Source organism: Giraffa tippelskirchi, chromosome 3 (genome assembly GCF_054371585.1).
Source record: "Giraffa tippelskirchi isolate mGirTip1 chromosome 3, T2T-mGirTip1v1.2.pri, whole genome shotgun sequence".
NCBI classification, from domain to species: Eukaryota; Metazoa; Chordata; class Mammalia; order Artiodactyla; family Giraffidae; genus Giraffa; species Giraffa tippelskirchi.
Genome location: NC_137277.1, coordinates 99,512,508 through 99,530,127, shown reverse-complemented (window position 1 = coordinate 99,530,127; position 17,620 = coordinate 99,512,508). Strand labels below are relative to the sequence as shown.

The window sequence follows — 17,620 nt, the reverse complement described above, 5'->3', positions numbered from 1 at the left end:
GATCTTCCCAACCCAGGGATTGAACTCGTATCTCCTGCATTGCAGGCAGATTGTTTACTGCTGAGCCATCGGGAAAGCCCACCTGAAAGCTGATGCCTGGATTCAAATGTTGCTTGGCTGTTGACTAGCTAGGTGTCTTTAGGCAAGTCGCTTAGCACTTCTGCTTCAGCCTCCAAATCTGAAAGACTGCCTTAAGTATAAATGCATTAGCATACATAAAATGCCTAGAATAGTGCCTGGCACAGAATACGTGCTCAGGAAATATTACATGCTACTTAATAATAATACAGTTTTTGAAAATTCTGTACACACACATGTGCACACTTGGTATATTGAAAAAAGACCCACAGGAAATGTAAACAGTGGTTTTCTCTGGATATAGGATTACTGGGGAAAAAAATTTTATCATGTTTTACATTTATTATAATCAAGAACAACCATATATATTAAATTTCTTATAAACCAGCAGGCACGCAGCATTTCCACTAGCCTTCTTCCTCCCTCCCCAGACATGATACCTTCTCACCTCACTGACGTGCACTCGCACTCGCACCTGCAAATTTCTTGCAGAGGCAGAAAGGCATAAAATTAGAATCAGGAGAAGGAAAACAAAAATGGAAAAGTAACTCATATTAAGAACCTCCTTTGTGCCCCTGAATCGTTCTGTACATCATGATTTCTTTAAGATCATAAGTATCTGTGATATGTTCATCAGTGGAAAAATATTATTTATGTATATTTTTAAATTTTATTCATTTTTTAGGATTTTTGTAACATCCTATTGTGGTCTCTACTCTTTTCTTTTGACATTTGTTTTGTTCAGTTTATGGTAGACCCCGGGCCTTCCTTTCTGAAGCCATGTTTTTCCCTTGCAGGGAGTTTGCCTGGCGTGATCCTGAGTTGCCTGAAGTCATTCACATGCTGCAGCACCAGTTCCCATCAGTTCAGGCAAATGCAGCGGCCTACCTGCAGCACCTGTGCTTTGGTGACAACAAAGTGAAGATGGAGGTACAGGACCAGTGCCTGGGATGCCCAAGACAGCAGGCGGGGAACGGGGAGGGTGAAGCAGTACCTTTCTATTTAGCAGCTGCATGCTTGCATGCTTGAGAAATGGCCCAATGCATCTAGAGGCCTTTCAAAAGAGATGTTTTGATACCAGTTACTCTTTTACTTCTCAACTGTGCATTTCAGTATTTCTTGCGAAAAGCTGCAATGAGGATATTTCTGGAAGTACATTTAGCTTTTTCAAATCATGAGTCCACTCATTACCTTATTTATAAAACATGAAGCAAAATCAATTTAACCTGCAGTTTGAAAAGTATTTTCTGTAAATCTATTAGATACAAATGTACTTGTGAGCTCACGTATTTTATGAGATTCTGGTCAGGGTTGGTGCCAACATGTAATTAAGTAAAGGATTTATAGCCATTACTAATTATGAACATATATGAATATTTTATTTCAGATTTTAAGCATTTTGGGCTTTTACTGAAAATAGTCACTAGTTTTGGCTGGATTTCACATTTTAAGCCATTTTTCCCCCTACAGTGTCATGCAGCATTTGCTTTTTTCATCCCTTAAAATTTAGAACAACACACAGTTACAGACCTAAAGGTGGATGCAGTAAGATAAAGCCCCAAAATATTCATATAATATACTAATGAAGTGACAAATGGAAGAAAATTTAGAAAAGAGAGTCACCCAGAGACACAATTCTGGAAAGCCAATGACTTCAGTCAAAACTCCCCTCCTGGGTTTTCTTCAACCCCACATAACTTTGTTGTGCTTGTGTATTTGTGCACGTCACTCAGAAACAACAGCATGATCCCTGTGTACATTCAGAGGTTGATGTGTGACTGTGCTACCTGCATGTGGCCCTTAATCCACCAAGGGTCTCCCTTCCCTTCTTTAAGCCATGAACCTGTGAAAAGAGCTTCATCTTAGAGAATGTCCTTAAAATTTATAAAGCATGTTTTCTTAGAATAAAAAGTACCCTTTTGAAATGATCTGATCTGTTTTCCATGATCTTTCCATAATAGTCTTTTGTTTGACCTCTGATTGACCACATGTCACTTAGGCCTGGTACTTAATGTTTTTCATTCTAGGTGTGTAGGTTAGGGGGAATCAAGCATCTGGTTGACCTTTTGGACCACAGAGTTTTGGAAGTTCAGAAGAATGCTTGTGGTGCCCTCCGAAACCTTGTTTTTGGCAAGTCTACAGATGAAAATAAAATAGCAATGAAGAATGTTGGCGGAATACCTGCTTTGTTGCGACTGTTGAGAAAATCTATTGATGCAGAAGTAAGGGAGCTGGTCACAGGTGGGTACAAAATGTGAGCTTGTCTTGGAGGAGATGTTGAAAACCGCCTAGACTCTGCCCATGTATGGTGGCATTGTGAGGGACTTTAGAAGGTCTAGGTAGGAGATGATGATATAGTGCTCACAACTGTGACAATGGCTCATACAAGTTATTCTAATGATTCAGAAGGCACGTGCAGTGCTACAGAGTCACCTCCTCTAGTCTCATTCATTGTACTCGTTAGTGAGCAGGTACAGCTAACAGATGTCTTGTTCACAAAGGGTTGAATACATTATTTTTCATTACATACTCCATAGTAATTACTCATTTTAAATAGATTTGGTTTCCTTCGTTATGAAAATAAACTGTACTTAATGGATTGGCTACCTGCCACTTCAGTTCAGCCAGTGTCTGAATGCCTGTTAGTATCTCAGACATTTCTCCAGGTAATTGGAGATATAAAATGAATAAAAGTCCCTGCCCTCAGGTAGCACTTCGCTTCCACTGGAGCACAAGCGATTTTCTGTGAATGTCAGTGAAAAGTGCAAGTGCCGAACTCAGTAGAGGTTGCATTAGGAGCAGAACTGATGGGTCGGGAAGTTCTCTGGTACGTGATTAGTGGACCCATTTCAAACCCATATTGTTCAGAAGTCAATTTCATTTAACAAAACTAGGGGTAGCAGATATCTGGGTGTTTGTTTTATATTTGCTTTGCTATTTTTCATGCTTGAAATAGTTAACTTAAAATTTTTTAACATTTTTTTCAAAATTAAACCCATTCCACAATGGCTTCCACTGTCAAATCAGAGCATTAGATTCTGTCAGCTCTTATTCAGTCACACTTAGGAATATATTAATAACAAACCATCTTGAATCTAATATTTAGTTAAGGGGAATCAGCTTTCTTATAAGATATTAATGTTCAAAGTAAATACCCTGTATTCAAATAAAGTATGAAAATTATGTACTGAAAGTAGAATCCACGTTATGTATAATCTTAAACTCCAAAATGGATTGCTTGCCCTAATGTAGTTTGAATATTAATGCTTTAACACATCTAAATTACATATTGATTTAGTAGTATGTACTTCCTCTTTATAAAATGTTCTTAAAACCTCTCACACCAAAAAAATAATTTATTTGTATTTACATACTATGTATTGTGTGTGTGTATGAAATGAAAATTAGAACAAGAAATAGAATTAAGAAGAAAAGATTATAGACATACCCATTTAAGAAGTGAGGACAGTCACTGTGATTATACCCGAAAATTTATCTTAAGCTCCCTGTTAGGGAGGCATAGAGAAAATGGTGTTACTTGCAGTGTATGAGTTTTTTCTTTCCTCATATGATATCTCTTTCCCATCACTTTGAACATATATGTGAATGTTCAATATTTTCTCCCAGTAACACACCTGTGCAGCCAGCAAGGCTACCGAATGATGTGTGCAGGCTCTCTGAGGGACTAGGGGCAATCCAGGGTCAACTTGACCTTGGAAACACAGCATCTTCTAGATCTGGTTCTCTTTTGATTAACTAGGTAAATTTATCATGGCTTGGTCCTTACATCCATAATGTGCAGCTTTTTTCTCTTCTGTCATAATTTCTCACAGAAGGAAGGAGTCTTGGCAGCTTTTTTGTTTCTGAGGTTTTATCCTTGGGAGGAATTGTTACAGTGTCTTTCCTGAACTGAGCTCAAGAAATTTGTTATGATTTAGTGGTAAATAAGAAGTAAAGTGCGTGAAACTTTGGTGATTTCTTTTTCATTTTAGAATAAATCAAATTTATTTGAAGTAGAGCCAGACTTCACTACTAAGGGCTTTTATGTACTAATTTACCTGGTGCATACTCTGGATGGGAGTGCTAATTTAGCTGCTTTACTACATATTCCATCATTTCTGTTTGCTGAGAACACAAGATATTTTAAGACTTGGACCTTGACCTTGAAAGGAGGATATGAGTATTCCCATTTCTAAAAGCTATTTCCCTAATAGATTGTATCAGTTCCAATATAAAACTAGCAACAACCTCTGATATTTCTGTCTTAGAAACAGCTGCCAGTAGCTTTTAGCCTATTTTAGAAGTATTTTTTTGACCATAGTTGTAGGGTAGGGAATATTAACAACTGTTTTATAACTCTGTACTTGTACCTGTAACAATTTCTACTGGTGTGTGGATGGATTGCTTAGGAAATGTTTTTTGCAAAAGTAGGCTTTGCTTTGGAATGAGAGTAGCCAGTGTGTAAACAGTTCACTGAGATGACAATATAGAAAGGAGCTGGACCAGAGAACTTAAAGAATTGAGTTTCCAGTTTCAAAATACTATATGTCAGCCCAAGTTTGATTTGTATATAAACATTATCTACCTAATATGAAACTACCAAGTTATAATATAAATTGAGCATAGTTACTTGGCAGTGTATGTGTATTATATTTATACATTTGTTTGTAGGTTAAGATTTATGGAGACAAGAAAAATTTATTCACATTTCTCAGTTCCAGAATTTAGTAGTACCACCTTTAATGATCAGTAGTGGTTTATTGTTATTTTAAAATTTATTTATTTATTTATTCATATTTTTGGCTGTGCTGGGTCTTCACTGTGGTACATGGGCTTTCTCCAGTCACAGTGAGTGGGGGCTACTCTAGTTGCGGTGCAAAAGGCATCTTGTTACAGTGGATTTTCTTGTTGCAGAGCACAGGTTCTGCACATGGGCTTAGTTTCCCCATGGCACGTGGACTCTTTCTGGACGAGGGATTGAACCCATGTCCCCTGCATTGACAGGTAGATTCTTAACCACTGGTATCACCAGGGAAGTCCTCAGTAGTGTTTTAAGAACAACTAATCCTTGATATGTTGTAGAGAATGACAACATCTAGAGGTCCTTCTGCCCTTTCACTAACTATTCCTCAAGTCAAATACTCATAAACTGTCTCTAAATCATAGAATCACAAGATTGGAGGGGACCTCAAAATTCATTTTGCCCATCAGCCATCTAATGCATGGAGCCCCTGGGTGGCTTCCCTGGTGTGCAAGCCACCCACCATTTGCTTGAACCACAGGGACAGGGAAGTCATTACTTTATCATTACTCAGTCATTAAGACTGAGCAGCAGAGTTGGCCAGAAAACACCAAGAAAACATTAAGTATGACTGGAGAGGCAAAGAAGAGAAGCCCTCAGGAGCTCATTTTGCCTAGGAATAGCGACTCCAGTATTCTTGCCTGGAAAATTCCATGGACAGGAGAGCCTGGTGGCTACAGTCCATGAGGTTGCACAGTCAGACATGACTAAGCATGCACACACAGAGCCCCAAATCCAGCCTTCCAGATTGCTCCTAACTGGGAAAGCATGTCCCAGTCTGAACCATTTTCATTAAAACACATCTGCTCCAGACTTGGTTTGCAGGGTGTGCTATGTGACTGCATGGCCCAGCATTCCCTACCACCTGCCCATCTCCTAGAAGATATCCTTCTAAATACTAACGTTCTACCAGTGTCTCCACAAAATACTCTGACACTGGCCAACCTTGCATGATGCTTGGTCTTTGTAGGTATAGCCTAAGAGTTCTTCAGTTAAGTTATAGTCAACTTTGGATCATGAAATGTTAAAGCACAATGCAACTGTCATGTTCAAAATATTGTATCACTTGAAAATTGGTATCCCCTTATTCTGTTGTTCTTAATATTAAGTAATTCAACCTAGTTATTAATCCAAAGCCCTTTTTTCTAGTTCCTTTTGTTTCAGTTTGGCATTCTTAACACACTTCAATGAAGAAATTTTAGCTATTCTTTTAAAAAGAATGCCTCGCCTTTGCTTTAAATATAATAACTGTCCAGGGCCTGCATTTTGGGCCACATCTTTATTTTCAGGGGAAAAAAGGAAAAATACTTTTGGCCAAGTGTATTTTCCCAGAAGAGTGTGGCTGTCATTGTTAATTAAAATAGTTCTCTAATATGTAACATGATTCTGTGTTTTCTTCATTGTGTTGAACATTTTCTAGGTTGAAACCTAATGAGCTTTTCTTCCAATAACTGCTGATATGTGTAGGTGAGGTTTGTATTACAAAGATACTTTTTGCTTTTATTGTGCTTAAACCTGAAAGCTGGATGAAGTATGGTTTTCCCCTGGTTGGGTTGTAACATGAACATCTACTAGGTCACAGACTATGGATGAAAAGTGGGATCATCTTGTCACTAGAAAAATGTGTTGAATTTACTTGTTCAGGATAATTAGTGTTTCTAAGCTAGAATATATCAGCTTCAAGTTATTGAGCATCCTGAAAGTATCATTTTTTAAAACTATAGAAATTGAAGATATTGCATAGAATCTGGAGGCCTGCCTTTTAATGCACCAGATGTCCCAAAATTATCACACTTCTTTTATCCCCATTAACACTGGTGTTAAAGACCCAAAAGTAGCCTTTGGATAATAATGGACTTTGTTTAAATGACTGCTGTTTTCACATTCCTTCCAATTTAGCAAGTGATTATTCATCCATATGGCTAAATAAAATATTTCCACACTGTTTATTTTAAAATTTTTGGATGCCAGCAATGGATTCCAGACACTATGAAGAACGTGAAATTACACATATTCCTTTCCTGATCATTAGCTCCATATTTCTAATTAGTTAATTAATAAGAAAATGATAGCTGTGCACCGAGGAAGAGTAGATGGGCCAGGCTAAAGTTTAGCAAACAGCAGGACATCCTATAAAGAGTCAGAGCTTAATGGACATGCATTCAGCCTTTTGGACGGTTGCTTGCCATTACAGGATGAAATAATTGCTAAACATGTCCCCTTGGCCTAATTAATGTGCCTTCAAAACAGTCATTTATTCTCTGATCCAGAGAGGAGTTGGCCTGCTACTGTCTGTTGTGCTTTTTGTGGGCCCCTAGAGCTGTTAGGAGCCGCATGGGTAGTTTTCAGAAATCAAACATCATCGCCCAATTCTCAGCACAAGTCAGTAGAATCCTTACCACTTGGCCCACTTTATAAAATAATAGCATTTTATTATTAAATGCATTCTCTTCTTTACTGAACATTTCAAACCATAAAGATCAGTAATGAGAAATAAAATGACAAAGGTTTCATTGGTAGCAAGACAAAAATAGCTTTATAAATGCAACAACTGCTAATTCAAAGTCACAGAACTTGGAGCTGGAAAGGGCTGTAAAGAAATCTTCTATTCTGCCCCTGGTATTTCAGCATAATAAACTAGGGTGCAGAGAGGTTGGCTTCCCTGGCTTGCAGGCTGGACCTGTTTCCTCCCTACCTCTGCCTGCCCCAGCCCATCCCCGAAGTTTGGGGGAGGGTGCAAAAGCCCATTTTCACATCTCATTTCCCTTAATCTTTCAAATTACCACCAAAAAGGGGGAAAAAAAATCCCATATCTCCTTTACTATCTGAATTTCACCCAGATGTATAGAGAAATATTTTTGAACTTGGTCACTAGCACGACCACATCAAACTAATGATCAGGTAGTTTGCTTCAAGATTTGCAGTCTGAGTATGAAAAGATTTGCCCTTGGAAGTGGAATATGACATTCTGTTTAGTGCGTAGGCTTCTGAACACCAAGCAGGATGAGGCAGTCAAGTGGGGAGACTCAGAGACCCCTGTAGAATTCAAGTGATCAGCCACTGGTCTGGGTAGGGTATCTCAGCACGAGCCAGGCCCCGTTAACACTCTCTCAGTAAACTAGCCAGCATGTTAGTGTGACAAGCATAAGAGCATGTGACAAAATACCCAAAAAAGATGCCCAGAAGACCCCACCCATGTTTCTCGGGTCCTTTTCAGTTTCGGAGTCTTTCTGATCTCTTAAGACCTAGGACTGGAGGCACTTCTGTCTCTAAGCTGCTCTGCTTGGACCAGATGACTTGGTGGAAGCTTAGTGCCGTTACAAATGCATAAGTACATTCCTGGAACACATAGAAGTCAGCTGTGGAACCTACAACTGCAGGAACTTTTTCCCAGGGGAATCTCTGTGATCGTGTAAATGACCTAACTCAGTCAGCGCCTGAAGTGACCTGAAGATCAACCAGGGTGGCCAGGTCACTGCCCCCACTGTCACCTCTGCATCAGAGCACTTCTCTTAGAAGGATTTCCCTTCATGTGACCTGTTCACTTTTATAAACTGCCCCCCAGCAAAAGCAATCATCCTTTATGTGCCTTACAGGCCATTCTTAGTCAGCAGTTCTGAATTGTAAGCTGATTTATTTTCAGAGGAAATGCCTTTCCAGGGTGCATAGGACAGTATCCCTCCGTGATGTCATTAATCCTCTCAACCTGCCTCTGAAGTTGGGAAATTACCTAGGTAAGAAAGAATATGAGGAAATGCAAATATGGGTCTGTAAGTGGAGCTTTAGAAATTGGCAGATCTTTTTAAAGATGCTGTGATCCACCTTTGTATCTGAAAAATCACAGAAACAAAGGCTAACCCTTACGTTCTTTAAAGATTCTATACAGATAAAGATCAATCATTTGGGTCCTTTGGCTGGGAAAGATTTAAACAGCCAGAGCAGTCCCCTTCCAATTGAATATGCAGGCTGGACCACACTGTGTGCAGCATCTGAGCCATCACTCACTGCGAAGGGAACCGGAGGTCCTGACCATCATGACCACAGCAGGGTCCGAGTTAGCCTTCCCATGCCTGGCATGGAGTATGTGTTAGCTGAGCAGGAAATCTCAGAGAGCAACCAGGGACACAGAGCAAGCCCCACAGGCTGGCTGGGCCAGGCCTCCCTGTGGGACCCAGCTCTCGAGGCAGCTGCACTGCTCCCCACCTAGGATGCCACTGTGCCAACCAGCAATGAGTGTAGCAAAGCCTAGGCTGGAAGCAGAGGCACAGGAAGAAGAAAGCCAGGAGCTAGGACTGTAAGCCAGGCCCAGGACTGCACATTCAGCTAGTTTGGGGGTCACCACACATGTTTTAGGAATCTCTGCTGAGATGGTCTCATCTTGGGAACCCTGGAGATGATTATCCCACCAAGACTTGTTTTCCTGGGAATTTATCCAGAGAAAGCCATTACTATAATTAAAGACACTCTCATAATAATTGCTTTCCCATTATTTCATTTCTGTCTCAGTGTCATAATTTATTCACAGCCTTCCCATCCTAGTGGAAAGTTTGAGACATTTACCTGAAGCCACAAATAGCAAATACTTCTTCTCACACTACTTTTTCCCACTCCCCCCTGATTTCCTCGTTTCTGTCAACTGCACCATAGTCTCACACATGAGCTCAACTGTTGACTCATCTTTGACATCACCCTCAGCTTACATCAGGCTCCAAATTCTCATCACAAGCATCCTTCCTTCCTCTTTGCCTTCCTGTCCCCTCCACACTCCTTCAGGTCCTCATCACATGCTCCCTGAAATACTGTCCTTGGACACAGGCTCTGCCCCTCCTGGTCCCTCAGTGTCACTGTCCCCTCCTGGGATGACCCCTCGCCTTACAGTCCACACTTCCCTACCTGCCAGCCAAATCTACAGCCCCTGTGCTCACCTTCCCTTCTGGGCCAACCCCAGCCTCAAGCTTTCCCCATTCCTGCCCCTCTCAGATGGGAGAGACATCCCAAGCCCACTTCCCCCTGGCCTCTACCTTTCACACTCCAGCTTGAATGCCATGATCTGCAGTTCCACACCAAGGTGGAGCTTCGCCTGCTCAGTGAACATCCAGGGAGAGGCAACCTGGTACTGGGAGCAAGTGTGGGCTCCAGAGTCGGATCGACTTGTTTCCTTCTTGATCTCTGACCCCTGGCAGGTCCCCCTCACCAGCACCAGCTCCCCAGTGATAAACACAGCACCTGCCACTTGGGGTTGCTGTGGAGTGCCTGACACAGACCACATGCAGGCTGGCCTTGTTGCTCTTCCTGCTGGTGACTCCTTGGTCACTGCTGCCTGGTGCTGTAACTGTTTGTGTCAAAGCCTCCTGGGAGCCAAGGGCCCGCCTACTTGTCTCCTTTAGTGTCTGATGTAAAAGCACCCCTACCAGCACCTTTCAGTAGAAGTGTAAATGCAGGGCACATGTCATTATGAACTTCCTAGTAGCCTATTACAAAGGAAAAGAAACATCTGTTTATTTTAATAGTGTAATTTGTTTGACCCAATAGTTCCAAAATATCATTTCAACTTGTAAGCAGTATGAAAACTATCAGTAAGGTGTTCTACATTCACTTGTTTCATACCAGATCTTCATAATCGAGTGCATAGTTTATACTCACAGCACATCTCAGTTTGGACTAGCTGCACTTTATGTGCTCAATAGTCTAATATTTCAACCCCCCTGTTTTCAAAGATGCTTGCAGGGTAGGTATACACAACTGCAGCCTGTTCCACGGAGCCCGTGGATGCAGAATAGCTGGAAGGGGATGAACATGTATACCACACAGTGTTCTGACCCCCAGAGAACTTAAACATGACATGACTTGTCATGATGCTTGCTCTGTGCAGGGAACCACGGGGCCAAGACCTTACTGTCCCTCCTCTGAGTTAATACTCTTCACACCCCTATGGCTTGGGTGCCTGGTGGACATCTCATGAAAGAGCATAACTAAAACAAGGACAAACATTGAGCACGAGGCCAACTTATGAAAGAAAACGCAAGAGATGGTCAGTAGTGATACCTGAAGTGCACTGGTACTTTTTGGCTGTTTTCTTTTTCTTTTTTTTTGCAGTGCCCATGAACTCTTGTGTTGTTCGGTGTTGGGTTTTTGTTTTTTGTTTTGATAACTAGGAAGCAACATGAATACTATATAAAATTTAATGGGTTTAAATTTATTTCATATCAGAAAAAAATTGCATAGGCTGTTATGTATTTATGCTGCTAGAAAAATAGCGTTTTCTAAATGTTGTTTGGTTTTCTAATAGCCTTTAAGAAATATATTTTTCAAATGGTGCTATTATTTTAATTAATCAGGTAAATTCAGTTTTTAATTTAACTATAAAATTATCACTTGGCTCTTTGAATAGCTATAAAGCTAGTTTTAAATGTGAGCTCTTTCAAAATTCTGCAGCCAAAGATTTATGTGAAATGGTATTCTAATTACTTTATTCGTTCTTTGTGGGGGAAATGAGCTTTCATCTCTTATGGCAGTATTTCATTGTGGTTACTGGTTACTCTTAATTACGTATACTTTTTCCTGTGGTAGAGAATAAGCAGCGTTTTCTTCAATATGAGGCATGAAATTCCCTAACATATTCTAAATTTGTTTATGCATGTTCATAGTTCTCGTAACAAAAAAAACTAATTGTTGTGAATAAAAACCTCAAGTTTCCTAACCTGAATTATAGTTCATTTTTAACTTTCTTTTAAGGACCCCAGAGACAGGGCAGTGTGCTGCTGAATATCTTGGAAGCACATTCTACATTAGGATGTTGGAGCTGGAGGTTTATCGTGTTGATGGAGAATGCTAATCCTGAAGCTCTCTATTTCTCATCAGTCTCGCTGCATGTGGGAGTTGGTGTATTTTCTCTTCATTACTTACTGCTCTAGGAACATTCTCCCTGACCCATTAAATGAAGCCCTAGACAGACTAAATGGAAAGAACATTATTTTATTACTACTTTAGTGATGTGGGTGCACACAGGTATTATTAGTTGGTCTTAAGACTGGTGCTTTTTACTTCGAGTAGAAAAGTCAAATTAATCATCCCATGGCTAAGGCTTTTAAGTTTAATTGAACTTTCTTCATCTAATATTGGTTGATCAGAACTGGTTACTTTAGCCTTCTATAACCTTTATTTTTTAAATAGAAAGTATGGAAGAAAAACTAGTGTCTTGGAACTTGCTCTTATGTTCAAAATGGCGAGTTAAATCCATACCAAACGTAGTTTTGAGTGTTACATGGAAAAGTGCATGATTGGAGGTATAATGTAACTCCTTAGTGTAGGATCAGAAAGCTGCCTTTGTGTGGATGCCACAAGCATATCAAAAATAGAATCCTTCCTTTTTTCTGATCAAGAATAATTTTGAACATTTTTTGAAGTTGCAGAAGAGAAAGCCTAAATTTCTATGGCAGACTGGTCTTATGAGTCATCTGAGTTGACCAAAAGATAGCCTAGTCTGCTGCTCTATACATCTACAGAAGGATTACATATCTCTAAATAATTTCACATTTTATATTTGGGAAACACTGACCCTGCAGTTTTGCAGTTTGAGGGATGGGAATCCAGGCATTTTGGTGTAACTTCTGGTTCTGGGAGATGAATCAGCAATATGCTTCCCCTAGCCCCGTAACTAGGGTGCTGGTTTCAGTAACTGTCCATTTGAGTCTTCAGGTAAAAAACAAGCAAAACTATGCTGGCGAATTCCCTTGAAGATCCGCACCACTGTTCTGACCCTCTCCCTATAGTTACAGACGTGAAAGAATACTCTCAGGACACTCAGAAAAGAAGTGAAAAAGAAGGAATACTTAGGAACTAAATCTGACAGGCAAGCAATAAAACAGAAATCTAAAAACAAATACAGGCTATTTAAGTGGATCCATTAACATATATTCCTGAGCTCCTATTGTGTGTGCATAAGTGTAACCAGGCATATAAAAGAATGAAAGAGTATTTCTTACCTACTATACTTGCCTAAAGAAATTTAAATTAATATTAAATTTAGAAAAAATAATGCTCATCATACTGTAAAAAGTCAACATGGAGAATTTCAAGCCCACCAAATTATTAAATGGAAAGTTTATTTTGTGTATCTTGACTCTTTACGGTATTATGTGTAAAGCACATTGTGCCTGGCAAAGAGTAAGACCACAGTAAATGGCCAAGTTACTGTTGCTAATGTTGATTTGTGAACATTCTGCTGTCCAGTTCCAAGTAGATGTAATGACTGGTAGTAGACTGTGAAATGACATATAACTCCACCGATCATTCTAAATGCTGGACAAGGAACAGAAAGAGCCAGACAAAATTCTCATTCCGGGACAGAAAATCAGACCAATCTACAAACCTGGTAACTATCCTTTGCCAGGGTAGATCTTAGAAGGGGCCAGGAGTGGAGGCAGGAACCATGAGAAACAAGGTTTTCTGCCAGCGATCAGAGAACCTCTAGGCATCAGCTTCAAGATAAGTGTGCTAAGAACCAGCACTCTTCTTAGTCATGATTTCACCTGAAGTTTGTGACTCAACACTGTTTAATTTCTGTATAGATATATCTCATTTTATACCTATAGCCTACAATATGATAGACTTTACTTTCCATAAACCTTTCCTTAAGTGGATTTTACTGGAATGCATTTATTCTGTGAAGTAGAACGTAGCTTACTGGAAAATACAGCTGTCCCCTATGTGTAAAATTCTGTAGACTGAGGACTGTGAAATGATTTCACAGAAAAATTGCTCTTATGGCCTTAGGAATCACATGATATAAAATTGTCAGCAGGAGAGGTTGGGAAATGACTTATGGCCTCTGGGCCAAATGCTGCCCCTGATGCAAGCCTCTTCAGCACCCTGGGCAGTGAGGCTGACCTGGTTGGCAGGAAATATTAGAGCCCTGTTTGTGGCAGCTGCTGTCACCAACCCTTCTGCACTTCAACCTGTTGTCTTCTCTCAACTCACCTATCATCTAGGTCAGAACCAACCTTCAGAGACTTGTTTTTCACTCTTAGCTCCCAAGGTCTGTTCTGTGGTCATCCATCCTCAGATATTTTTCCCCTAATACAGTCCTTTTTAAGTGTCTGTAGACCCAAAACCCAGTTTTTCAAACAGCAACACACTAGTGAAGCCCAGTATTGAGAGAAGAGTCTGGAGCCACTCTGGGTGAACTAGGGTAGGGTCTAGAGCCCTGCCACCAATTCTCACCCACCCCTTACCTGGCTTCCCCTGGGAGCCCCCAGCAGAACCCTCAGAATCTGTAGAGAAGTAGGTCCACCTGTGGAGTTTAAGTTCATTTTGTGAGCACCTACCATGTGCATCTGCCACAAGATAATTATGGAAACAAAGGTCTGTCGTGGTGGACAGAACAAGCTTTAAGAGACAAAGCAGGGTCTTTCCTTTTCCTGATTCCAGACTGTCCAAATCCCCCTCGAGTCCGAGCCTAACAAGGTGGGTCACCGTTAAGGCTGAGGTTTTGAAAAGCTGTGCTTATGGTGGGCTGTCCCACCCCAAAGGGTAGGAGCAGAGAAAGGGTGAAAGAGTATCTTCACGGAAGAAAGGAAACCCAGTCAGCGAGGCCCAGAAGTCAAAGCCAAGTGAGAGTGGAGAGCAGCCAGGACCCAAGACAGAGCCCGGCATCTGCCTCCATCATTGACCATCGACAACCGTGTGGGTGGGTCAGGGCAGACATGGGGAATGATGGTCCTCTCGGTTCATAGAGTATTCTCTTTCATTCTGGCCTTGGCTTGTACTCCTCCTCCTCCCTTCATAAGGAAAGAAAGCTCCTGTCGTTTTCTCCTGCTTCCCTCCTTTACAAAGGGCCCTGCGATTTTGTCAGGCCCCGAGAAGGCTGTGCAGTTTGTAGGCTGGCTTCTTGGTCACCAGACCCAGAGCAGCAGTTTTCAGTCTTGTCTCTGGCCTGACACTCTGGATCAGTCATGTTCACAAGCCTGACAGGCTTGCATGGACATGGGCAGATTTTGCCAACTCCTTCCCCTCCACAGGGCCTCGAACGTTTTGTGTGCTAATAATTCTAAAAGCACTGTACTGACTAAAGCAACTTGCCAAGGATCCATCAGGAGTATAGGGTTCTGAGGGACTTCAGTGCAGAGGAACCAGCTGCACTGTCTCTCCTCCATCCCCTTCCCTCTTACTTAGGAAAATGCATTGATGTAAAAATTAGAGTAGGTATAATCTTGAATTTTCTCTAATTTCTACAAGACTAATTATTAGAAAATATGTGTGCTACAACAATAATTTAACCCTCTTATGGTTGACACAGAAATGAAGACCTTCAAGTATGTTTGTAATTCAAGTAACACTCTAATAAGCTACATTTAAGGTCTGTTGTCCTAGGAATCTTGATATGAATTACAGTATCAGTAGCTCTTAATTTATCGTTAGTGTCTTGCCTGTATCCAAAAAGGAATGGTAGTAATTCACACATACTAATAACACTCAACGTGGAAACAGAAATGTTTAAACTTTTTGTAAATAAGGGAGACGAAGCAAATGCGTAACCATTCTTTGTGCCAGTAAGTCACTACACACATAATATTTATGCTTGAGCTTCCCACTAGTGAAAGTAAGAAAAGGAAGTGTGATGAAGAGAAAGTGTCAGTCTTTTGAGAAAGAGAAGTTCTTTTCAAGTACTAAATTGTAAAAATGGCTTGTCACAGAGAACATTAAATGTAAGAGATGATACAGGAACCTCATTTTTACAACCATCACAGACGCATCATGTTTGTGGTCCTTGATTAGATTGTGCCCATCCTCCTCATGGAGTAACTCTGCTTTGCTTTGCAAAACCACAGTCATCTTGCCTAAGGATGACTTGGTGATATACCAGAAACTCACATATGTTCACTCAACATTTATTAGAGGTCCAGCCCCAGCCTGGGTATAAATTCAGGCCATAGATTAGGTTTGGAACAGACTGAGTTCCCATCAATTAATGCTAATATGTTCTTTTCATTTCTAAAACTGCAGGATTTCTAATTGATGATTTGATTTTAAAATCTGCCTTCTTTAGGAGTTCTATGGAATTTATCCTCATGTGATGCCGTAAAGATGACAATCATCCGAGATGCTCTCTCGACCCTGACAAACACTGTGATCGTTCCACATTCTGGATGGAATAACTCTTCTTTTGATGATGATCATAAAATTAAATTTCAGACTTCACTCGTTCTGCGTAATACAACAGGTTGCCTGAGGTAGATATTTTATTTCTTCTTTACAATTATCTGTGATTAAATAATATGTGTCATAGCTAAGTTGATTTTAGGATGATTTACTTCACTTTAATTAATGTCTATGTAAGTTTCCAAGTTTGTTTCAAAATTTAGGCCAATAGACTTTGTTAATCTGTGAGGAAAACATTATGAGCACAGACTAGTGGCTTGATAGACATTATCTTGTAAATGACTCTTCTATAGACTAATCAGAAAAACCCTTTCAGTCTGAAAAATTACTGCCAAAATTCCAGTAATATACACTTTAACAGCATTTTTCTGGTTATTACATTCTGATTGCTAATGTGTTTGCAGCCTGGTTTTTGCTTAAATTCAAAATGTGGAGGTATAAACTTTGAGTTGTAAAATAAATAAGTCATGAAGATATAACGTACACCTTGGTATGCTGTGTGTGTTGTGCTTAGTCGCTCAGTCGTGTCCGACTCTTTGCGACCCCATGGACTGTAGCTCCCCAGGCTCCGCTGTCCGGGGATTCTCCAGGCAAGAATACTGGAGTGGGTTGCCATTTCTTTCAACAGGGGATTCCCCCCAACCCAGAGATCGAACATTGCAGATGGATTCTTCAGCATCTGAGCCATCAGGGAAGCCCTGGTGACTATGGTGACCATAGTCAACAATATTGTGTTGTAAAGCTGAAAGAGACTTAAGAAAGTTAATCTTAAAAGTTCTCATCACAAGAAATAAAATATGTTTTTGACTTTATGTGGTGACAGGCTTGCTCTGGTGATCATTTCACAGTGAATACAGATGTCAAATCACTGTGTTGTACACCTGAAACTAATACAATGTCTGTTAATTAGACGTCAGTCTTTTTAAATGTGAGCTTCCCTGATAGCTCAGTTGGTAAAGAATCTGCCTGCAATGCAGGAGACCCCAGTTCAATTCCTGGGTCGGGAAGATCCACTTGGAGAAGGGATAGGCTACCCAGTTTTCTTGGGCTTCTCTTGTGGCTCAGCTGGTAAAGAATCCACCTGCAATGCGGGAGACCTGGTTTGATCCCTGGGTTGGGAAGATCCCCTGGAGAAGGGAAAGGCTACCCACTCCAATATTCTGTCATAGAGAATTCCATGGATTGTATAGTCCATGGAATTGCAAAGAGTCGGACATGACTGAGCGACTTTCACTTTTTAAATGTGATAGTTGAAACCTTTTTGCTTTTAAAAGGGTGCAGAAAGGTGTGGTTTAAACAGTCATTGGATTTGAATTTTATAAATAAATGAAAATGAACACAATACTATTTTCAGTCATTATCTTCAGCATTTGAAATCCAGAAAACTTCCTTTAAGTGTTACAGTATTGCTCCTTATTTGCTGGTCATTCTCATCAGCTGTTGCCCAGGCTTCATGGGAACTTGAAACAAATCTTAGGGCTCTGCCTCAGACAGACTGGCCTCCTGTCCCATTCTGAGCCTTGGTTTCCTCATCTTTAGAACAGGGGTAACAATACCATCTCAGAGCTGTGAAGACTCAGC

At 40.5% G+C, this 17,620-nt stretch overlaps 1 protein-coding gene across 50 annotated transcripts in view; it reads left to right on the top strand.

Annotated features, from left to right (window-relative positions):
- Positions 1 to 17,620, top strand: part of PKP4 (plakophilin 4) — a 253,827-nt gene that overhangs the window by 211,379 nt on the left and 24,828 nt on the right. For 41 of the 50 annotated variants that reach the window (XM_081582869.1, XM_081582868.1, XM_081582864.1 and 38 more), the window contains 3 exons: positions 876 to 1,008; positions 2,106 to 2,319; positions 15,927 to 16,110. In XM_081582869.1, the coding sequence (XP_081438995.1) occupies positions 876 to 1,008; positions 2,106 to 2,319; positions 15,927 to 16,110 (531 nt within the window). The remainder of the gene's footprint in view (positions 1 to 875; positions 1,009 to 2,105; positions 2,320 to 15,926; positions 16,111 to 17,620) is intronic. The other 9 variants (XM_081582885.1, XM_081582862.1, XM_081582846.1 and 6 more) reach the window with 1 other exon arrangement.